Source organism: Thermobia domestica, chromosome 2 (assembly GCF_964235325.1).
Source record: "Thermobia domestica chromosome 2, izTheDome1.hap1.1, whole genome shotgun sequence".
In the NCBI taxonomy this organism is placed as follows: domain Eukaryota; kingdom Metazoa; phylum Arthropoda; class Insecta; order Zygentoma; family Lepismatidae; genus Thermobia; species Thermobia domestica.
Genome location: NC_137455.1, coordinates 323,313,436 through 323,338,242, shown reverse-complemented (window position 1 = coordinate 323,338,242; position 24,807 = coordinate 323,313,436). Strand labels below are relative to the sequence as shown.

The 24,807-nt window shown below is 34.9% G+C and overlaps 1 protein-coding gene across 1 annotated transcript in view; it reads right to left on the bottom strand.

The window, feature by feature from the left end:
• The window catches only part of Sf3a1 (splicing factor 3a subunit 1), a 67,139-nt gene that overhangs the window by 30,096 nt on the left and 12,236 nt on the right, over window positions 1-24,807 (bottom strand). Inside the window, exons 3-7 of the mRNA XM_081749060.1 lie at window positions 21,781-21,955; window positions 15,687-15,846; window positions 10,876-11,029; window positions 4,775-4,902; window positions 1,430-1,525 (exon numbers count right to left, since the gene is read on the bottom strand). Of these exons, the coding sequence (XP_081605186.1) occupies window positions 1,430-1,525; window positions 4,775-4,902; window positions 10,876-11,029; window positions 15,687-15,846; window positions 21,781-21,955 (713 nt within the window). The remainder of the gene's footprint in view (window positions 1-1,429; window positions 1,526-4,774; window positions 4,903-10,875; window positions 11,030-15,686; window positions 15,847-21,780; window positions 21,956-24,807) is intronic.

The following is a 24,807-nucleotide window of genomic DNA, read 5'->3' as shown; positions in this document are numbered from 1 at the left end:
TAGAACAAACCTTAATGTTGGCAGGCGACAGACACTCTTAACACGTCGTCACTCTTCTGCCTCTGGAAGCCAATTATTATGTCATAACTCTTCAAACTCAACAATGACTGTACCAAAGGTTAGGCTACCGGGCTTACTAGTTGAAATGGATGCAACTACATTTCGCCGTTCTTTTTGATCACAACTTTTAAGTTCTAACGCCATAAAAATGAGTCCTTCTCGAGTTTGTTGAGAACTACGAATAAGAATTTATCCTCTAGCACAGCGTTTCCCAACCTTCTTTAACTTGCGGCACACTACGGGTATAACTTGAATTCTCGCGGCACACTTATAGACATTATTATTTGTAAACATAAAACAGTGTGTTTTTTTTATTATTATTATTATTATTATTACTGATCTCCATCTCACAGAGAAGAAAGCTCGATCACTAGTTTTCCCTAGTGGTAAATCATTATGCTTATTCTTCATTCTAATTTAAAAATAGAAAACAATTGCAATGAAATATTGGACTCTGGTTTTTAAAAATACGCTTTCTTTTTAGAAAACTGTATCCAACCTTTCACTAAGAAGGAAGATCACTAAATAACGAACGAACAAACAAATCTCTTTTACTTTTCAAACAATTTGTATGCATGTTTGCTTTGATGAAGAGATTGAATGATATTTTAAATTTTCAAGTTACGAAATAGTCTGCAACAATAAAGAAGCAATAATGGTAATAACAATAATAAATATACTTCTTTCAACATTAAAAATGTACAAAAAGTAACACGGTATGAAACTTAAAATTGTAGATTCATAGTAGAGGTTCATAGTAGTGTGAAATAGAAATGCACATTTTTCCCTACGTTTTGTAATTTGACTGCTATAGAATTAATAATTTTGTTTCGATTTCCTCGCGGCACACCAGCGGCCCATTCACGGCACACCAGTGTGCCGCGGCACACCGGTTGGGAAACGCTGCTCTAGCATCTCATTTTATCTCACCCGATATCATTAATCGAGTGATATAGGTTTTATTTTTACACAATATTACAGTTAAAGTTGTAAGATCTAATCACACTTTTGGGCTGTATCTCGTTAACCATACTGTCTTGCTAGTATCATAATGAAAAGCTCAATTAATGTGTACTAAGAATTTACACTCACTATACAATTTTATTCATTTCGATGAGAACTACCGACTGATATATCTCAACTATGGACTTTTTTTTGTTTGTTAAACGCTATTAATATTACAGAATTCAATTTTACGCTATATATTAAAAACACGTACTTCACTGATCTTTGTCTTTTCTCCCTCCTGCTTTAAATACTGACGACGTAAATTCAGAAAGATAATAGATGCCACGATCTAATTCTAAACATCCACGATTGTAGCAATACTTCCACACTAGACAACAATGAAAGAAAGACTGATACTCACTTGTGTGTTGTCTTTCGCTTCCTTCGCTAACTGATCCTCTTCTTCACCTTCACTTTCGATCTGCATTTCAATTTCATCACCGTCTTCTATTCTTTCCTGAAAGTGAAAGATTATGTATAGAATCAGCAATATCAGTAATAACTTGTAATTAATTACTAATTGAATGTAAGGAACATACATTAATTATATTACAATAATGAGTTGGAAATACCCCTATGAAGATGAAAAACTTTTTCAAAAGATAATCCATATTTCAAACACATTTATGGATCGCTCTTCTTGAGGATGGTTTAGGCTTAAATCGTTACGTAGCTGGCTAATCACATCTTAAGAATGATACTTCAATAGTGATATATCCATTATAAGAGTCTATGGATCCCAGTAATTAAACAACAGAAATGTTTCTATAGAGTGTTTTATATACATTTATTTCAAGCTGCAGTTATTTTATAAATGACTAAAGAATGCACTACCTTAAGTCAATAAAAATTAATTGCTATATTCCATTTACAGATTAATAACACCAAACTTGATGGACAATTTGTTTAAAAAAAATCTTTCCTATTCTTCCACGTTTATAACTGATTTATTACCACTGAAGTATCATACCAGTATATTAACCACCTATGTAACGCGAAATCACATCTTTCAGTTTAACGCCCCACTATTATGCCCTTTAGGCTAAGGGAGACGGATGATTAAAGGCAAGTGAGTTATGATGGAATAATTAATGGGATAAGAATGTGGGAGAAAACGGAAGTACCTCGAGAAAACCCACGGACACAATGTTGTCCACCACTATGTAACGCGAATCAAACTTCCATCGTCAAATCAACCATTCTCACGAGAAGCAATTTAATTTTCTTGATATATAGAGTATCCTCTTTAGAGAAATACTTCCACATCAGAATTGTTACAGTTAATTCCGTAAATTATAGTGCCTAACATTAATCACTGCTATCACAGATCACCTAATTTCTTTAACGGTACGTGCATTTTTATTTTCCTGCATTGTTAGGCATACTACCAACAATGTCTTCGATCTTAACGTAAACTTATTAAAACAATGCTCTCCAGGATTCCCACTTATTTGGCGAGCACGAATTCCCTAACTTTTTCAAGTTTACTATGTCACAATTTACAAATTTCCAGATCTACATATAATGTAAAAAAGTAACTATATTTTTCCCAACCAGAGGATTTTTCATCTACTATACAAGTACTCAGAAACAATATTAAGTATAGGTTGGAGCTATCATTTCTTACACCTCCAACCTACGCTTGATACTGTTTCTTACTGTACATGTATATTGTGATGTACTATGTGTTTGTGTTTACAAACACCTATCATGGACTTGTGTTTACCAAAGTTTTACACGTGTTTTTATTTATAAACAATAATCACGTAACCTTACCATGGAGTACTACAAGCTGCAGACGACGAAGACTACAGAAACACCACAGATCACATGACAACGAGGAAACAGCAGCGCCACCGCTTCACCTGGAGCGCTATACAACCGAGAGGGTTTTATAGACAGCCTTCAGTTTTGACTGGTCAAATCTCTTTTTTGACTTGAAATGGAGCCTTGTCGGAGACTTCACCTCTCTTTCTGATTGCAGTGGGGTAGTAAAAATAATCCTAATTACAACCCGTCCTAGCTTGCAGTAGAGCTTCGTCGGAATCTGTAATCTCTCTCTGCTTGCAGTAGAGCAGCTAGTGTCTTACACCCCTTCATGTAGTTTACTACTTAAAAAATCGTTCCCGAGACCGTCAAAGTCGATGGAACACTTATTTTTACTTCATATTACAAAATTTACATTATTGTAGAATTTCTGCAAAATACTGTTTATAGAAGATCTTATAATAAAAACCGATAGTGAGACACAATTCCAAACTATAATTTACCCTTCCATTGCTCTACCCATCCATATATAGAAAAAACTTTATAATATAGCGTACGTGTGTAGGTAGAGATTTTGCAAAGCTAACTAATTTATTTCCCCTATCAAATAGCCGAGTAAGGCCAAAAGAGAAGCTGGTTTTCAGAAGTAAAAATTCGTACTTTAAAATTCTTTAACTTCTCCAGAACGTTTTACGATTTGATTTTGAGCTTAACGTCCCGTTCAGGAGCGAGGCTATATAAGACGTGGACCTACTGTTTAACGTGGAATCTGAACCATATGAGCTCCCGCCGGGAATCGAACCCGGGTCTCCCGCGCCAGAGGCGCGTACGCTAACGAAGGAGCTCAGGACTTTTTACGAGTAAGCTGAATTCACTGACATTACCAGATTTTTCAGATCTGTGGAAACCCTGTCCCCACAGGCTTCAACAACATACGCGGCCGTCAACAGCAAAGTAAAGCGACATGAAAATAAGGCTAACATATGCAATCATCTCATTTAAAATTTAATGGTTCTTTTACTTTCAAGCTCTCAGCTCTTATGTGGAATTTGAACGCAAAAAATAAAAATAGAACTAAATGAAATAAAAACAATGATATATGAAAGCAAAGAACTTGTCGGGGAGAACCTATGTAGAAACACTTTTTCGTGTGAAATAACGGAAGTTCCGTTTATCATGTGATAACGCGATTTACCGTTGGATTGATACGTCACACTGTCATTTAATGAACAGAACTTTTGTTTCATAAGTCAAAGCGTTTCTGTACTGTTTTCTCCAGTAAGTCCATCCCCTTATTTTTATATCCTTGATGTTTTTATTGTTTCTATTCTTCTGTATCCGAAGTTCTAAGGCAAAACCATAATTCTATTTCATATGTTACCTCACCAACTGAAGTTTAAATATTTAAGTTAGGGTAACATGATCAATCAGTAAAAGTATTATTTAAAGTATATACTGCACTGCTTTTCAATGTATTGGAAAAATAACTAAACAAATAAATGTAAAGCTGCAGGAAGAACGAAATGTTATCAACATATGAACTTCGTTATTAAAATATTATATCAGAATTTATTAAGAAAAATTTGATCAGTGCGTAATAGCTTCAAAAACTGATCTTTCCAATTAGATCTTTGGCCTGTGAAGTAATTTTATATTCTGATTATGGAATTAAGCAACAGTAGCAGTATAATACATTTACTGCTCTTTCTTTGTACTATAGAATTTCTCACATTTTATTGTTTTATCTTTCTCATGCTATTCTATATACAATTTCAACCTAATTTCCAGGTCGTTTTGCCCTTGATAATCACAATCGGATAATAATAAAATGATAAAGTTTTTGACCTATTTTCAACGCAACCATAACTGTAAATAAAATTTGCAGCTACAAAAGTTATTTCTGCTTTATTTTTTATGAGTATAAATGTGAAAAACTAACCTGCATTAATACTCTTGCACCTACTTCATCCGGGGTGGTGGGCGGAGGGAAGTTTCCATGTTCGAAAGGCTGATAGTCGACAGTCTCAACTACAACGAAGTCATGCCAGTCGATCTGAGCATATGCGACTGAAAAAAGTAAAAAGTTCTATTAATTAACAAAAGTGGAATAAGATAGAATACTAAAGGCTTTTTAAGAAACTAGTAAAATTACGAGTTTATATATTTCGAACAACAATGTAGGCATCATCAGTACGAAGAAAGAAAACAGTTCAAAACTTACAGGTAAAAATTACATTACGACATACTAAAGAGGAACACAAAGGAATAAAAATAGATGTTTTCTGAAAGGATCTGTGCTGCTGATGACAATAAATTTTTGCCGAAACGTCCCAGTGGAGTTCAATTCAATTCAATTTCAGTTTAGCGTCCCTTTGAGCAACGAAGCTATGTGAGACGTGGACCTACTGATTAACGTGGAATTAGAACTACATGAGCTCCCGCCGGGAATCGAACCCGGGTCTCCCACGCCAAGGGCGCGTACGCTAACCGCTTAGCCACGGAGGAGCTCAACGTCCCAGTGGAATTACAATTTGAGTGTTATGGGTTTTAATAAAACAAACAGCAATTAATTTGTTGCCTAGTCTTACTTATTGCCTCACCGCAAAAAATTTACTCGGAAACTCAGAAATGTAATGTCAAAATTGAACTGTTCCGAATAAACGTGAATTTCTAGTAATAACTTATGTTTATTTGTATGTTTGCGTGTGAAAGCAAATAATGGAGCCAGGATATAAATTGCATAGAATGGATTCCACAGAATTGTTTCTATTTATCTATTTACTAAATAAGGTAATTAAGAAAAAAGCTCAAGAAATTGGTCAAAACCAAAAACTAATCAGCGACCAAAAACGACTAAAACTGCTGGCACAAGAAATTTGAAAATACGATTCCTATTGATGCTAACAAACGACATGGTAGATCATATATGATTACAAATATATTTTCAAACTATATTTCGGTGTGTAGAACTTTTACTGTGCTGACTTCAAATAAATCCTTTGACTAATCGGAAATTGCTTTTACTACTTTTGGAATCCCTTAAATCTTCTCTAATTCTGTTTTTTCATTCTCTTGTTATTCATATATACTAGTGAAAACACGTTTAATACCCAGTAAGAACTGATAGATCTAGTCCAAACTCAGTACATAAAAGGGTAATGGTAAGTAGCTGTGATCCCAATGTTGCATCTGAAGGACATCCTGAACGACAAGAGTCGATAAATTTAGTATTTTGTGTGCCCCGGGTACTGCACCGGGCAAACAGTACGTTTCGCCCTCTGCAGTACATGATCCAAATTCAGCGTTGTTGATCCTTGTATAATAGTGCAATTTGGAAATGTTTTAGCAATGAAGACCAGTACTGGGTTCCTACAGGTTTGAATTAAGATATTATCTGACTTTCTATGTCTCTCCATAGAAACTCCTTGACTACAAAAAATTTCTATGGAATCGGCATCCTCCTCTCCCTACAGCCGACCGTTCCTCACCAACGTGGTAAATTTCCTCTGATATGATGATTAATTACTATTATTATATATTTTCATTACATATTTTACATATATCATATTAATTAAACTTTGATTATAATAAGGACGGAAGCAAATATTACAATACCATAATTATGCAAAAACGAATATTTAACACAATCGTGTTCAGCATCTTTAATCAGCACTATTGTTTTCAATACAGTGAAGTTTTTTTTTTTTTCTTTCTTCTTCACCTCTTTAATTTCTGAAACAATTACCTATTTTAATTCTTCTGAAACAATTCTGCTTTTCCCCATTCTATTGACGTACATGTTTATTTTATTCTAATTCCTTGCGCCTTGCATCCAATATTCTTTTCGCAGCTTTCTTCTGTTCTTGTTCACTCCTCTTTTTCTTTTTCTGGTCTCTCCTATTCTTCAAAGCGTCCCAGTGCATTTGAAATATAACCTAGCATCTTCCTTGAGATCTCGATATTCTGGATTCCAACTGCTTCTAGGATACTGTCGTAAACTTGATGCTGTGCCACACTTGTTTTCTCTAGCATGTTCTCCACTAACAAAGACTTATTTATGGAAAAACCACCTTCGACAGTTGCTTTGCCGTAAGAGAATATCATGCGGATCTTTACATGATCTGTTGAAATCCTTCTTGTCGATAAGAAAATTCCTGAAGAAAATATTCAGTCCTTCTTCACCGTAAGACTGAAAGATTTTCTCAAGCTTCTTTACTCTGACTGTTTGATGGCATTTTCAGATACTGCATCATCAAGGATGTTGGCATTGTGCATCATCTAGAGAAATTGGGAAAATCTCTTCTGTCCAGTCACAAGGAACTCGGGATAATGTCAGGACTCAAAGATGACACAGCCTTATGCTTTAGGGAACTTTTTTTTTCTTGTAGTTTTCTTATTGCCAAGGCCTGCAAGAAATGATTTGCTGCAAATCCTTTATGAATATTCTTATCAGGTTGTCCGATTTGCTGGTATCAAAACAATGGAATGATGTTCCCTCACTTTTCATTCCATCTGATTTCACACAACGGATCATAAGATATGTCAGAGAATACCGTCAAGAAGATAAGGAGCCATTGCTTGCGGGGTTTGGAACTTTTGGAGAAAAAACTGTCACTCTTCGGAAAGCAGCTTATAAAAGACTAGCTTCCACTTTACAAATTGACCACTGGCAGCCTTTTTCAATGATTTTGGTAGCTTTGCATCATTTAGCAACTTCACCACATAGACCCAAATTTGCAGTGCTCTTTGAAGACAGTCCACATTTTCTAGTCACCACACACCACAAAATCTGAGTGGAAACAAAGAACATCCTGTCACGAATACTCTAAAGGTTGGGAGTCACTTAACAAGTACCAGAGGGATCGCAATATGCAAAGTACCTCCGAATCAACAGAATCAATACCAGTCTTCAATGCATTATGCACAATGTGTAAACCACATGCACCGAAGTTGACCAACCTACAGTGTCCAATACTGTTCACAAAGCTAATATGATCCTGCAGACTTGAAACATTTTAAATTAACATAAAGGCCACCCATAGACACTTGTGTTAAGATTCAAAAGCGTCAGAGGGGAAATATCTTCAAGAAAAACCGTAACAAGTTATTGGCTGTGTTTTTGCTAAGGAAGACGTTATTCAAATAACGTGCCATGACTTTCTCCAGTTTATTGTCTCAAAACCTTACTATCCCGTCAACTTAGCCTCTTTGATCAATCTCTCCTAGAAAGCTTAAGCATCCACCAAATTATTCGCTGTGCTTTAAAGAACAAAGGTCACAAGAAAATCTTGTGAACCTAATCTTCACAAGAAAAAGCAATTTCATCACATGTGAACATTGATATCAACTGAGAATCCAAATATGGAAATATTATTTAAAGAGAATTCCTTATCAGATGCAATTCTAAAATTTAACAGAAAACTCTACAACAATGGAGCAAAAAGTATTTTTAAAGGCTTTTTCCACTTAAAAAATAGTTGTTCAATTTCCGTGACTTTTCCATGACCAAGGACCTTATTTCCCTGATTTTCCCTACCAAAATCATCCCTGACTTTCCAGGTTGTAGGAAGCCTGCAGTACTGCCATCACTGACGGAACTATCTAGAAAACCGCTATCATTTTATAATGTTCTTTAACGATAAGAACTAGAGATAAGACTTGTTTCTGAAACATTAACTACGATATTGTGTCAGTAAATAGGTGAACGATTTTCATACGTAAAAGAATTACATTATTTCTATATATTATTCACAGAACCATATTGTTTTACACTATTATTTACTTTGTGTAAGTCATGCAGATGTTCGCACCAGAAATAAATGAAATAAAATTTCGTTCTTTCTTTCTTATCTTCTATCTCCTTCGATTATTATTAATAGCTTATTTGTATCTCTGGATTCGTGCTATGTTGTTGAGTTGATTTTGAGTTTAACGTCTCTTTTAGCAGCGAGGCTATATGAGAAAGGACCTATTGATTAATGTGGAATCCGAACCACATGAGCTCCCGCCGGAAATCGATTGTGCTATGTTGTGATTATCATATTGTAAACTTGATAACGCACGTGAATGTGTATTTACTGAGGCAAAAAAATTAACAACGAAAATAAAAATTTAGATAATCGTGACCACTTCTAATATTTCTGTATTTGATTTCTTTGAGTGTAAGAAACATGAATGAACAGATAAATTATAACAATCCTCAAGTAGAGCAATACATGCTCCTGAAATAAATAGTCGATTTATGTATCGATTGAACGCATTTCAGAAGACAAGAACAGTGAACTTTATAACACGTTGTAGTTTACACTAACACCTAAGTTAAAATACGAAGTATTATAAAGTAGAAATTAAATGTTTTACTCATTTATTTAACTTTCGAATATAGCTTCAACAGTTATTTTACACTGAAATAAATAAATAAGATAAAAAAAGAAGTCAGAACTTATATTCAAAGGTACCATCCTGGTATTCATCTAGTGATGCTGAGATGAAGAGTAGAAAAAATTCATTTAAGATGGCTGACTGTAGTATTCGAACCTCAAGCTTCCAAATTGAGAACGCTTATCCGTCACCTACGCTAGCTAGTAAGGTATTCAATTAAAATGGACGGTTAAACTTTTTATTTTGACATCACCAGAGATAGCACATTCATTGAAGGTACAGTTCATGAATATCGGAACGTTGGATCTTATTTGTGGAACAAAGAATGTATGGAACGATGTAACCACACACAATTAAACCACGTTGTTGATTAAACCATGTCGGAAATTCCGCTCCTAAGAATAAAAATGGGGGACATTTCTACAATACTCAAAATTCCTTTCTTTAATCAGAGAATGCCGAATGTGAGAATTCGCTTATATGTTGGATGAGTGAAATACGGTATATACACTCTCAATTAAAACAAAGAAATAGGCTTTCAGAGTATTTGAAAATTCTGCTTTTCAGGAGACAACATTTGTAGCCTACAACATTCAACTTTCCCTTTGTTTATTTATAAAGTGCAAAATGTGAGGATTCACTTCAACAGAAGGACTGAAACTAAGTATAAACTCTTAATTAAAATAAGGGAAAGCGTGTTTCAGAGTTTTCGAAAATGCTGCTCCTAAAGGGGACCACAATTATATAACATTCAAATGTCTTTTTCCTTATTCAGAAAGTGCAAATGTGAGGATCGTTTATTTAGTGTATATTGATAGAGAATTAGTCGCAAACGTGCTGATGTTGGCAGAATGTGTATGTTATTTGTGTATAATGGATAATATTTTATGAAAAATGATGAGGTTAGAGAGGTTAAGGTGAGATAGGTACCATAAGTGTTTACCCATATGGGGAATGTCAAGGGTTTTAGCTGGAGGTTTGAAATTCGATATATAAACTCTTAATTAAAAATAAGAGAACACGTGTTTTAGTGGTTCATGAAATTCTGTTCCTACGAAGAAAAGAAGGAAAATTTGTAATATTCAAATTTCTTTCATTATTCAGAACATGCCCATTATGGGACTTCGCTTAAATTGGAGGTGAGAAATTCGGTACACAATCTCATTATAAATGACCGACCATATCTTTCAGCGTTTTCGAAAATTACACTTTTGAACAGGACAATTTCCACAACATTTAAATTCTCTGTTTTATATGTATTACCCGTTATACCTCCTATGCAAAGAACAAGAATTTCTGATATTATTATTAATAATTATATAAATATAATTAAATGCTAATAATATTCACTGATCCAGCTACACTCTTCCTGTTACGTTTGAAATTAAAAAAAGAACGAAATCACATATTTATATTCGTGGGCCGGGTGAAACAAACCCGTGGGTACCACTTGGCCATTATTGCACCCCAATTATACAAATTCTTAGAAAAGAACAAATTCTTGAAGTTCTCGTGTGTGTAACTTTGTGTACCAAAGTTTCCTCTACTCTAAAAATAAATAAATAAATAGCACCACAGGTCGATAAATTGAAGATTTTAATTTAAATTAATAAGTAGTAAAAAAGAAACATTATTTGTCTTCGAAACAAAATAAAGTACCTCTTTCCTTTTCTGCTTCCTCCTCTTCCCGTCTTCTTTGAGCTTCTTGATGCTTTATCCATTCCGAACGATATTTTACCTGTTCAAGAACTGAATTCATTGATGTACTTTCTTCTTTCAACTTTTTCATCAGATCTTTTTGTGGGATAAGGACCTAAAAATACAAATATATATAAGTGTAATTTCACGTGTAGATCACGTGAAAAAATCCCCCCAAATTTCGAATGGCATGCTTTATTTTAACACTTTAACACGAATGACATTTTTAAGTTCTGTTCCTTATTAATACTGATAAATATGAAGTTATTACATTAGATTTTAAAATGTTTAATTATTTAGTCTATGTTAGACTAAAAATTTTACTAGATTCTAATTGATTGACACACATTATTTTGCATTGGTTGAAAAGCTCTTTAAACTTCTTACGTCCCTCGGGTCCATTTTGACCCAAAGCGATCTTTCAACTTGATTATCTCAGACCCTATGTGAGCTGTGATCATCATGCTTCGTGACTTTTAGTAATTTTACCAAATATGTGTTTTGTAAAAAATTCGATTCAAATCTCCATCCTGTTACGTCACAGTAGAAAAACGAACACATAAGTTCCTCGGGTCCATTTAGACCCATTAGTTCAATGAATATTTAAGTGACTGAAAAATCATTATTGAATGGATTTCTGATGATAATACATCCACAAAACAATGCAAAAATTATTATTATTATTATTATTATTATTATTATTATTATTAGTTATTGCACTGTCCGAAAATAATTTAGTTTCTTCCAGTATAATAAACTGGCAAAGTTGTTTAGTTTCTTTCAGATACCTTGTATTGGCAACATTGTTTAGGTTCATTTTGGATAAGTTTTTATTCGTAGTATTGCTTGTTTCCTCGTTGTGCAGTAATTACAGACCATATGACTGCTTTGATATCAGAAGAATTCAAAACTTTCTTACTTTTTCTGACGATGAACTGACATCTGAAACGGAGGATCAATTATTAGTGCAGGATTCTTTGTCTTCGTCTTCCCCGTCTGATGAAAATTCTTCGGAAAGCTCTGATTGAAAACTGCATCAAGATCTCCCTCGTGGCTAAGCGGTTGCGCCTTTGGCGTGGAACACCCGGGTTCGATTCCTGGCTGGAGCTCATGTGGTTCGGATTCCACGCTAATCAGTAGGTCCACGTCTCATATAGTCTCGCTGCTCAAAGGGACGCTAAACTAAAATCAACTCAACTGAAAACTACATAAAACAAACAAATATGTGCTAAGAAAAGTGCAGCCCAAGAAATCGTACGATCGCTCCGTGGAGAGACACAGGAGGAGTGTGTTCATCAAACGACGAGTAGCCCTGATGTTCTGAGGAAAAGAAGTATTGCTACACATGAAAGGGAACAGACAACAAAAATACGATCAAATACAGTTTGTGAAACAAATTTATCTGTAAAAGAAATCCCAATCAGATTTGTGAGCAATGTCAAAAACAGTAAAATGGGTGTTTACATGTTTCAAGTAGCATAAAAGAAAACAACCACTTACGTGGATTTTGTTCTCAGAGGTTTTCAATAAAAGTTAACAGGAATGCATGACCTAACCTAACCAAAAGTAACCTAAATAAGACCTGCTTGCAATATATATATATATATATATATATATATATATATATATATATATATATATATATATATATATATATATATATATATATATATATATATATATGTGTGTGTGTGTGTGTGTGTGTGTGTGTGTGATGCAAGAGCATCTCTGGCATGTTAAATTTCAGTGAATAATAAAACAATTGTACAATTACTTCTAAATATTTGAGGACGAGCGGAAAATATATCATGTATTTAAAAAATATAGGGGGCCGAGGACATCCCCCCAAACAGTGACGCTTGTCTAGATTTGACCCATCTTTTGTTATATTTGACACAAACCAGTCACAACGCTATTGCATGTACAAATGTAGTGTAAACTACAAATTGAAACATAAAAAAATGAATGGGTCCATTTTGACCCAGAGGAACTTATGTGTATGCAAAAATCGAGGGACGTACAAGGGTTAAGTTAATAATTAGCATGGTTTGTTTTCTTCAGTAAATGAACGAGTTGACTTAACTTTGAGTTTAACGTTTCTTTCAGCAGTAACGCTATATGAGACGGGACCTACTGATTAATCTGGAATCCGAATCACAAAGAAGTGAATGAATACATCGATATCGATACCCGTACCTGTCGTAGCATACTCACCAGTGTTTCTATGTATAATGTTACTCATTTTAGAAGTATTTGAATTATTTAACAACTTCAAATTTTAATTTTGGCTTAAATGATTTGATTCAAGGCTTCATGAGTTTAATTTCTCTATGTGGTTATTATTTATACGATCTATACAATAATATTGATAGAGTTAATCATCCCGAGATTACCAGAAAGTTTCCGAAAGTGCAATTTTGATTTTTTTTAAATATATATTGTTTTAACTGGTATATACACCCTGTTTCAAAAAGAATATACGTATATTGAATGCATATATTTATTAAACTTTAAGACATATGAATATGAAATTTTACACACATATTTAAGAACATCTCAAGTTCAAATTACAGTTCAAAGTTCAAATTACAGATGTTCAATATGTCCTCCATCAGCGACACGAACAATATCACATCGATACTCAAATTCCTCCCATCCTCGGGCAAGCATGTCCTGCGTCACTGATGTTATGGCAGTACGGATCCGATTCTTCAACTCTTCCAGGTTCTGTGGGAGTGGTGGTACATGAACGTTGTCTTTAACAAAACCCCACAGGAAGAAGTCACAGGGTTACAAATCCGGTGACCGTGGAGGTCAGCTGAGAGCTAAGTCGCCAGCTCCTTGACGACCAATCCAACGGTTCGGTGGTTTCATTCAGATATTCACACACTTGGCGACTCCAGTGAGGGAGTGCCCCGTCTTGTTGAAAAATGAAGTTGTCTTCGTGCAGCCTCGGAAACAACCAGTTTTGTAACATAGCGAGATATTGGTGACTGTTAACCGTGTTTCCATTAAAGAATGGGCCGTAAACAGATGATCGGGATATCGCACAAAACACACTGACTTTGGGCGAATCTCGTACATGTTCAATGACTGCATGTGGGTTCTGTAGGCCCCAAATTCGAACATTTTGTTTGTTTACCTGACCACTAACACAGAAAGTCGCTTCATCACTGAACACAATGCGTTGTGCAAAAGAGTTATCATTGTCAATAGCATCCAGAATCTCTTACAAAATGCCACACGTCTGCGTTTGTCATCAAGACGCAGAGCTTGTAACAGCTGTAACTTGTACGGCTTTATAACCAACCGACGTCTCAAAACACGGCAAATTGTTGTTGTCGGCACTTGTAACTCCCGACTGGCACGACAAGTTGATTTTGAAGGACTACGTTGGAAAGCAGTTTGAATTCGCGCAACATTTTCTTCAGGAACACGAGGGCGGCCAGGACTCTTTCCTTTACATACATATCCTGTATCTACAAAGTGTCGATATCATCTGCGAATGTTCCGCCCATTCGGAGGATCAATTTGGTACCTCAACTTGAAACGTCTTTGCACTGTAATCACGGAATTGCACTTCGCAAACTCGAGAACACAAAATGATTTCTGCTGCGGGATAGCCATTTTAAACATATGACGGTTACCAAGCAAAACAGAAGACAACACATCTAGCGGCTATTAATATAAACTAGACTATGTATTCGTTAATCCAATAGCCGAGCCGAGGCGCAGCGATCGATAGTTTGGACAAAATAATTCTTCGTAATACGTATATTCTTTTTGAAACAGGGTGTATTATTGCTTCTTTTTCTTTTTCTTGTTTTTCCAAATAAGAATACAAGACAGGACAATATTGTTACAAGACTACATCCAACGCAAAATAATGTTTGTTTGTATAAGAACTCATAATCAACATTAAAATTATATACATAATTGCCTTCCACTCTAAGACAATTTCAATGATGGCACGTACGTAACTAATTAAAACAGCTTTTCAAACATTCTTTCAGAAGTGTTGATCAATATATATATGCGAAGAATATTAAATTTAATGCGATCTTACATTGTATTCATTCACAAAATACAAAATAGCCTAGAATGGCTAAATTTATTGTTAATGATTTAATGGCAATTTCACAAGTGGTTGTTTTCTGGTAACTGGCTAAAATTAAACTGGCAAGACTGTGTTTTAAACTGAAGTGCACAAGTTTTTGTGATTATATCCAAACTACAGAATCGCAAAACCTACACACTTGAGCAGCGCTTCAACGTGGCATGGTAACAGTGCTCACACTTTCCATTCTCCAACTCCGCGCAACACCTGAAAGAAATCAGTGAAATGAGGAAGAAAGACACTGAGTCACCATTAGCAACCACAGTGTAGGAGAATCAGTAGTGCGAGTGGTTAAGACTGTAACATGGGAATGGTTGATTTTATGTAACGAGTATTTGATGAGAAAAGAAGAGCTAAATAAATAATAATAATAAAAAAATACTTATTTCTTTCTTTCAAAAACTGGAGTAACCTGCCGCGTCAATCCAGGCATGACCGCCACTACCTCACTTCAGCATATCTAATATTATTATAATTTCGGGTCGTATATAATAATAATAATAATAATAATAATAATAATAATAATAATAATAATAATAATAATAATAATAATAATAATAATAATAATAATAATAATAAAATTTAACAATAATGGAATTCAAGACTCAGTAGTAAGGATTTGTATTACAAATTTAATAGTAATTATGGGACTAACCTTTGTATACTGCTTCAGTAGCTTGGTAAAATACTGGAACAAGGAATGCTGAGGCCGCAGGAAGTCGAACTGGTAATTTCTTTGTTCTCTGTTCATTAGATTTGTTAGAAACTGACAGCCATTACGTGCAACAAACTGTGCTGTAAGTTTCACAATATCTCTGGAAAACAGAGTTCGACAGTTAGTATAAACCGATCTGATTAGATGAATGAGCTCTAAAAGTACCCTTGTTAACAAAACATACCTGTATCTCAGAGGTTGGGGTTCTTTTTCTTTTTTAATGAGATTTTTATTGGTCTACATGTAATTTTACGCGCTATTTTCAGTGCTTTGAAGCATAAAGTCCAAAATCTCATAGTAATATAGACAGCAAGTGATAAAAGTCGGATCTCCTTATTAGTCTCGTGGAAAGAATTACTTTTTTCCTTCTACTATCACTTCTAATGAGGTGACAACAAAACCTATGTCTCTGAGCTGCAAATATACATGTACAAGAATACTAAAACAGAAAGGTAACATAAATTTGTCGTTCAGTTTTAACATAATTGTAAAACAATTCAAATTGAATGATCTGTAACTTTAACTTAACACATATTCTTGAGCGATTACTAAAACTCTGTCGTTAATCACACTTTTCCAAAGCGTTCACTCGAAACAGAAGTATCCATATCATATATATTAAATCCGATAAACTTCCATATTGAATTAGCTAAATCTTCACTTGTGGCTCTTTCCATAGTATTCATAGTTAATCCTGCAGATCGAAGAATATAGTTAATCGCAATTTGTAATTGACAGTTCACAGAAGAGCTCTTGTTTTATAATTAAATAACATAATAAACATCTATAATAAACATCTATAGTCATAATTTAATCTTACTGTACCTTAACGCAGAGAGTAATAAAGACTTACAACTAAAAGATAGTATTGAGTTTTATAGAAGGTAGATTCATTATTATCGTAATGAATTGTACTGCCTGCTCCAGGCTGTAAAACCCTTCTTCACAACCGTTCATGTTCAATATGATGGCACTGGCGATGAACAATTGCACGACATCGGATTTTTCATTGAAGAAAACTTATATTCAGTACAACCTCATCAAGTTTAATCCATTCGTTCTTGCATACTTTCCAGGGTCTCTCAAGTGTTGTGGCTCGATGTTTAACCTTGATTTGGCAGTGGAACATAAACATTAAACCCCTGGAAGGTTCTGATAGGAAAAATAGTCTCAAACAAGTGAAAGTCGGCTTTCCGGTACCAAATCAGGGAACAAAAGTCTTTTGAGCACTAAAAATGAATGTGATAATTATTCTGATTTGAGTTACCAGAAGATTTAACAGATCTCAATTTAAACAATGAAATGAAATATATGAGTTTTACGTCCCACGGTTATGCCGGTTAGGCTAAAGGAGACGGTGATGATGTGTAATGAATGAAATGGTGGAATGAAGAAAGTGGGAGGAAACGGGGGAATCCCGAGAAAACCCACGAACACGGTGTTTGTCCACCACAAAGTTCACTTGGCGGGGGCTGGGATCGAACCCGGGACCCCAAGCACCAGAGGTGAACGCTCTACCACTGAGCCACCGCGGCCCCACGATCTCAATTAAACAGCTGCAAGATCAAAAAAGACGGAGGAGGAGTGAAAGGAATAGAAAAAAAATGATCTTATGGATTGTGAATTAAACTATGTATGAAGAAAAGGAAGAAGTGCAAAGACAAAGGAAGCAGGTGATGTATTGAAGAAAAAGGAAACTGTGAGCGCTTCAAGTACGTTACTAGAGAGAAATCTTGAAAGGAAATGAACATGAGATAAATGAAGTTGTTTCTATTTTGAGCAGAACTGAGTCATTCTTAATTTAATCTTTTACATTGAGGATCACGAAGGTGGTTGGGAGGCAGTCACTACGAAGATCTAGTGGTCAATCTAAGATTTTGAAACTATATACAGGATATATGTTATTAGAGACTAAGTCTATTTAGAATTTAGTTACGATGTAGGCAAGAATCTAAGCCATAGAGTCTGAGACACTCGGACAGAATACAGAAGTCTGAAACTTAAGTTACTATGAAGGAAAACAAGATAGGGTTGTGTAAAGGGTAATGTAATATTTTATGTGATCACCATTGTTTAGTATTCCAAAAGAAGCATAGTAATTTAGGCCAAAGTATGAAATAGTGGCAACACTCAGTTGTGTTTTCTGAATAGTCATGTCTTACTCCTAAAATACGACATGAATTAAATGTTTATGACTTATAACTTACTACCTATTTTTTATCTATAATTTAAGAAAGTTGCTTAAGGTATTTCTATATACGAAAGAAGTCGTCTTGAATGACTAACTGATCAACCAAATCAGGCCAAACAGCTTACGCTAGAAATTTCAAATTTCGACAATACATAGGATTTGTGACGTAGGGTACCACCAAGGAAGATATATATATATTTGGTCTAGGAATTAATTCGTGCGGGTGGACAAGAGATGGCGCAACGAACGGAGCGTCCCACAGTTCCGTGTATCCACACATGTGTTGCAAACCCCTGTCATCGCGTATCGTTCGTAGTATAGGGCAGTGGATTAAAGCGTCAACAACACCAGTTTGTAGTTAAGTGAACATGGCGCAATTTGTGCCTGATAAAGTGTTTTTGCGGGGTGTCCTGCTGCATTACTTTAACATGCAGAAAAGTGCGACTGAAAGTCATCGTATTTTGGTGGAAGCGTATGGTAACCATGCTCTAGCTGAGCGAACGTGTCAGAAGTGGTTTGCACGGTTTAGAAGTTGTGATTTCGGCTTGGCAGACCAAGAGCGAGCTGGACAGCCAAAAAAATTTCAAGACGAAGAATTGACAGCATTGTTCGAGCAGGATTCGTGTCAAACGCAGGAACAACTTGCAGCAGCATTAGGCGTTGATCAAACAACAGTCTCCAAACGCTTGAAAGCCATGGGAATGATTCAAAAGATGTCACATTGGGTTCCACATGAATTGAAAGACAGAGACGTTGAAAGACGAAAAACCATTTGCGAATTGCTGCTTCAACGACAGAGCAGAAAGGGGTTTCTGCATCGAATTATTACGGGTGATGAGAAGTGGATCCATTACGAGAACCCTAAACGAAAAAAGGCCTGGGTGAAACCAGGTGAACCAGGTCCATCACAACCAAAACGAGATATTCACTGTACAAAGGTTATGCTGTGCATATGGTGGGATATGAAAGGTGTACTATGAGCTGCTGCAACCGGGTGAAACTATGAATGGAGAACGTTATCGACGACAATTAATGCGTTTGAAGCAAGCTCTGGCCAGAACACGACCAGAATGGGAGAACAGACATGATAAACTTATTGTTCAACATGATAACGCTCGCCCACATGTCGCAAAACCGGTCAAAACCTATTTAGAAAATGTCGGATGGGAAGTTTTACCCCACCCGCCGTATTCACCAGACGTTGCTCCTTCGGACTACTACTTGTTCGATGGAATGAACAACGATTTGATTGGACAGCGGTTTACTTCTTCAGAAGATATCGAAACATGGGTCTCTGACTGGATCGCTTCCAAGGATGAGGACTTCTTTCGCCACGGAATCCGTACATTGCCTGACAGATGGGCGAAAGTGGTGGCTAGCGATGGACAATATTTTTCTTAAGGTATTTATGTATTTTGTGTTTGTACTACAGCTTCAATGTGTGCGTACCAACCGCACGAATTAATTCCTAGACCAAATATATATATATATATATTTTAAATTCGACGAGGAAGGGGGCAGGGGATAGAAGTAGCAATTATTATGTTAAAATGCGATTATGCCCTTTAGGCTAAAGGAGATGAATTATTCATGAAAGTGAATGATTGTGGAGTTAAATTTTGTTATATTTTCCCACCAGGAATCGAAATCGGAATCACGTATTTCATGTTTTCTATTATATTTGACCTAGAAGGGAAGAAAAAGGAAATAGAATAAAAAAGGGGGTGGGATACAATTATTATAATAAGAATTTCGTATATCTGAATCCCTTAGGTTAGAGACATGAATTCGGAACTTGGACTTTTCGTTTAAAATAATTAGATACACGTTTCAGCATTTTCTCATATTTGAACGAGAAGGGAAGAAAAGAGAGTGCGAAGAAAAATGGGTTGGAATTAAAGTTACTATAGTAAGAGACCATTTCTCCGAAACTTTCAAGGTTAGGGAAATAAAATTTGGTATTTTGGATTTCTTGTTTAGAATAATATTATTATTATTGTAATCCTTCATCAGCTCGCTGGGGACTTCGCCCTCAAAGCTCTGAATTTGCTCAGTCTACGCCCTCGCAACTTGTATTTCAGCCTTTCCTTCCGCTCTTTACACAGCAAGAATAAGTTTATGGCATTATTCTCTGCTAAAAATTTAAACCCCTTTCTCCTTTAGAATACGCATTTCAATCAAAGTGAAATAACAAGAACCCATGTCGGTTGCTAAACTGTGTTCAAAAATTCATGTCAAATGGTTCACTGCCCCCTCTCTTTTTGACCCTGATGGTGAGACTGAAAACCTCAACCTCGAAGTCATTTTTATAAATTATTCAGAAAAAATAATTTATTGTGTCATTGTTTTGAATAAGGAATATATATACACCAAGTTTCATATCCATAACATGTCTTTAATCTTAAGGGATTTCGAGATACGGCCATTTTATTGTAACAACTGCAATTCCACTCTTTTTCATTCCATTTCTTAGGGAAAAAAAAAAAAGCTGAAACACGTCTTTAGATATTTTAAATGAAAAGTCTAAATACCAAATTTTATGTCTTTAAGGATTTCAAGATACGGCCATCTTATTATAACAGGTCTAACTCCACCCTTTTTTCTTTCCTATTAAGGAAAATATCAGAAAACACTGAAACACGCGTCTAATTATTTTAAAATGGGAAGTCAAAATATCAAATAAAGTACGTGTTTCAACGTTTTCGAAAATTCCGTTCCTTAAGAGCCGAAGAGGACAATTTTTGTAATATTGAAATTTCTTCTTATTTATTCACAAACCACTGTATAAGACAATTTGCTTAAGTTGGAGATGTAAAATTCAATATATGAACTCTTTAAAAAAAATTAATTAAAAAAATTTTAAAAAAAAGTTTTTTTAAAAGTAAATTTTCACAAAAATGGAACACGTGATTTAGCGTTTAGAATATTAAGCTCCTAAGGGGGGAAATGGAAGCCATTTCTATATTCAAATTTCGTTTTCTTCATTGAGAAATTATTTAAAGTGAGAATTTTCTTAGTTGAAGTTGAGAAATTTGATATATAAGCTCTAAATTTTAAATAAGAGAATAGGCGTTTACATGTTTTTGAAAATTTCTCTCCTAAGGGAGGAAAATGGTCAAGTTTTATAATTTTGGAATTTCCCATTATTTATTCACAGAGTGCTAGGAGTGGGGATTCGCTTAAGTTGGAAATGTGAAAATCAGATGAAAATTTTAAAATAAAAATAAGGGAATATGTATTTCAATGTCTGCAAAAATTTCGCTTCTAAAGGGAAGAGGAAATTTTTGAAATGCTAAGTAAGGTAATGGGAATCAAATGTTTTGCCCAAAAAAAGAGTACCATAAGATGCAATTCGGCATATAAACTATTCATTGAAAATAAGCGGATACATGTCCAAGCGTTTTTGAAAATTCCCGTTTCAAGGAATATTTTCTATTTCTTCTCAGCATTGAAAGCAACACTGCATGTTGGTTTCTGAACACTTCACGGAATACAGCTTACCCGTTTGAAATTAATTATGGAATATAGTACCCACATCAAGGGTTTTTATCATGACACATTGATTGACTGGCGTATCCTAAAGGGGTAGGGGAGTTGAAATTTTACACCTAAAATAGAGTATTTTACGGATTTTTATAATTATACTTTTATTGAAATCCGTATCCAAGGGGGAAGTAGGTTCAAACATTTTCTACAAATCTATTCACCGTGCGAAAAACGGGAATTTCAGCTATGCCAAGATATTTCATATTCAGAATTCAAAACAGTTTGTAACTTTCTAGGAAGGCATCATCGTCTGATATAAGTTTGTTACAAATAATATAAGGGATAAATTATACTTACACATCCAAAGCTGAGATGGACGGTGGATCAGCGATAAATTCAAACTCTGGTGGAGGATCCTTCGGAACAAATGGCTGTTCCACCTGCTTAAGAATTTCCTGTTGCTTCTGTTGAGTTGCAGTTGCCGTTATCTTCTGCTGGGGTGGTTGAGGTGGGGCAGCAGTAGGTTCCTGACCTATGAGAGGAGGAAAATTGCACATATCATCTTAAATCTCTATACGTACTAAATTATACCACTATGGCTGATAAGATTTTTTAAATTCAATATAGGCAGCAGGCAGTGTTCATGAAGTCAGAATAAACGAATGGTGAACTCGCTGCACACTAACTGCCAGGACTTAAAAAAGAAAGAAGAAAAAAATCACAGTAACTATACCGTAGTATTTACATATAACGGTATAGTTGAAAGTGAAAATATGTTTAGATCAACTTATGTTCCTTGTATTTCCTGACGCTATAAAATTAGTTAGTAACATTTAACTTCAGAAAGCAGAGTTTAATACTATTTTGTAGTTCGCAGTATCTTGACAACGGCCAGTTTCATATACGAACAGCTAGTAACTTTCCTGTAACAACCGACAACGGAAAATAAACTGAGCAAAATACTGTGATGTCTTTATTAATGTGCTCCTGGATATCTATTTTGAATTTGAAATCTTATCTTGCACCTCTAACTTCCATTCTTGTGTAATATCCTCGTAATATTTTGATCCTCCACGGAATCATCTTCAATCGCAGACGTGATGCTAGCCGAAATTTATTTTTTGATTACATTATTATATCTCTTCAGAACGTGTAAACAGAAAAATCGACACCAAATGTTCCACGATAATCTAATTCTATTAATCAATTCTGCGTTCCTGTGCGAACAAACCTGCTTGCCTTAACTTCTGTAACTTCTTTTTCTGCACCACCGTAAGTTATTTAAATCTATTTACGGGTTTGCAAAATAATGGAATAAATGTCACTTGCCTTTTTAGCATTCAGAGCGCTGAAAATGTCAATTAAGTAATTTTTATTTTTTAGACCACTTTTATACAATTTTCATATTTGATCACTCTTTTGTTACTCTAATTGTTTGTCTTTTGGTGATTTTAACATTGACATTATTGATTTTTGTTTTGATTTTGTATTTTAGTTAGTTGTACTAATTATGATTCCTCTTTTATTTTCTCCTTGAAAACGTTTTCTCAAACTAAGGCCTCTGTAGTTTTACCGGAAAACCTTAAAAGACCGGAAATTTCTGAAAGGACGAAGAAAGAGGCTGTAATTTTGGCATCAAATTTTCAGTCAAATCTGCAACCAGCTTAGAAAATTTGTTCTCTCACAAAACTTATTACACAGATCAGTTGTCTTCCACAGGGATTTACGCAGCCTTTTGCAGCTGCGATAAATACTACATAGGTATGACCAAAAGGAATATCAAGAAGAGGATCAGAGAACACATAAGGGATGCGAGAAGTGAAGAGACCTCCACATCAGGACTATATAGACATCTTAAACAACAGACCACGAAACAGACAGGGTCTAAGTCTTACACTCTTGCTCAAACAACACTGATAGGAATGTTTTCGAACTTTACTTCATTAGAACAAGAAGATCGAATTGAATTTGACAGTGGGAACCTGGATCATAGGCGCCACAATGTACTACACTAGTTAACTTAAACTACATATATGCGATTTTTACTTTATTATTCTTTCAAGTGTAATTAATTTAAATACAACGTTTTTGAACAGATAATGAATACAGTATTTTTTTCCAAACGGGAAACAAATATCAGCATTGAAGTGGTAACGATAATCATAACCAGTAAGAAGTCATAGTCTGAGAAGACGTTTTTGGGAAGAAAACAGAAAAGGAATTATAATTAGTACAACTATTACACTGAAATACAAAATTAAAACAAAAATCAATAGTGCCAATGTTAAAATCGACAAAAAGATTATTAATTATAGTAACAAAGGAGTAATATTCAAGTGTCGCCTGACTTGAGTCGCATAACCATTATTGAGCCGTCTGAGTATTCAAAATTCTCTTATCTTCCACCGACTTCCTCTTGAGCTTTACTAGTTTTCATCTTTTTCTTCAAATAATATATTAACTGAAACGAATAGCCACTTACTGGGCTCCATGTCTGAATACCCTCAATTTGAGAGTAATGCAGAAACAGGGCCTGTCTATGTGATGACCAGGGCCCGGATCTTGTTGACAAGTCAACTTTTTTCTGTTACGCATAGGACAAGGCAACTTCAAATAAAAACGTTATCCTTCAACTCAAGGTTCTAAAAGTATATTGTTTTAGGGTCAACTTTTGGTCGCTTTTTGCTGTTTTGAAATTTCAGGTCATTTTTTAATATTTTAAGGTAACTTTTAGGTCACTAATGGTCTTTTTATTCTTATTTTCTACATAAGGAAATCTTTAAATGAACACGGTTTACGGATGTGGAAAAGACGAAGTTGAATAATCTCTTTTCTTACTTCCTGACTATTGGAGTAGAAAAACTGCATTCTTAACAAGCTAATGAAAACTAAACTGTAGCTGGTTAACGAAAGGTGGGGGTTGGTAGGTGGCCAAACAGATAGTTTTGAGTTATTGACCACAAAGAATGTGATCACGTGAATAACTAAAATGGATTAGAAGGCGTACAAGGGTTTTAAATAAGCTTTTATCTATTATTTTCATGTAGTCTAAACTTAATAAGTTTTATTGTTTAAGAGTGCTTCCTAGTTTCAACTCGGGAGTGAATTGACGCTTTCAATACTTACAATGCCGTACAATGGACTGATCAATAGAAATAAATGATCAATGGACTGCAACTAACTGAAACAAAACTTTTTGAATATGAGTGAAAAATGTTAATGTTAATCCAATGGACATTAAAAATTGTCAATGTTTAACGAAATAAAAGTTTGAGAAAATGTAAGTTTTAAGGTCAATTTTTGTGATTTTTAGGGTCATTTTACAGGAATTTTAGTGTCATTTTATAGGTCATTTTTAAAAAAATTTTAGGTCAACAAGATCCG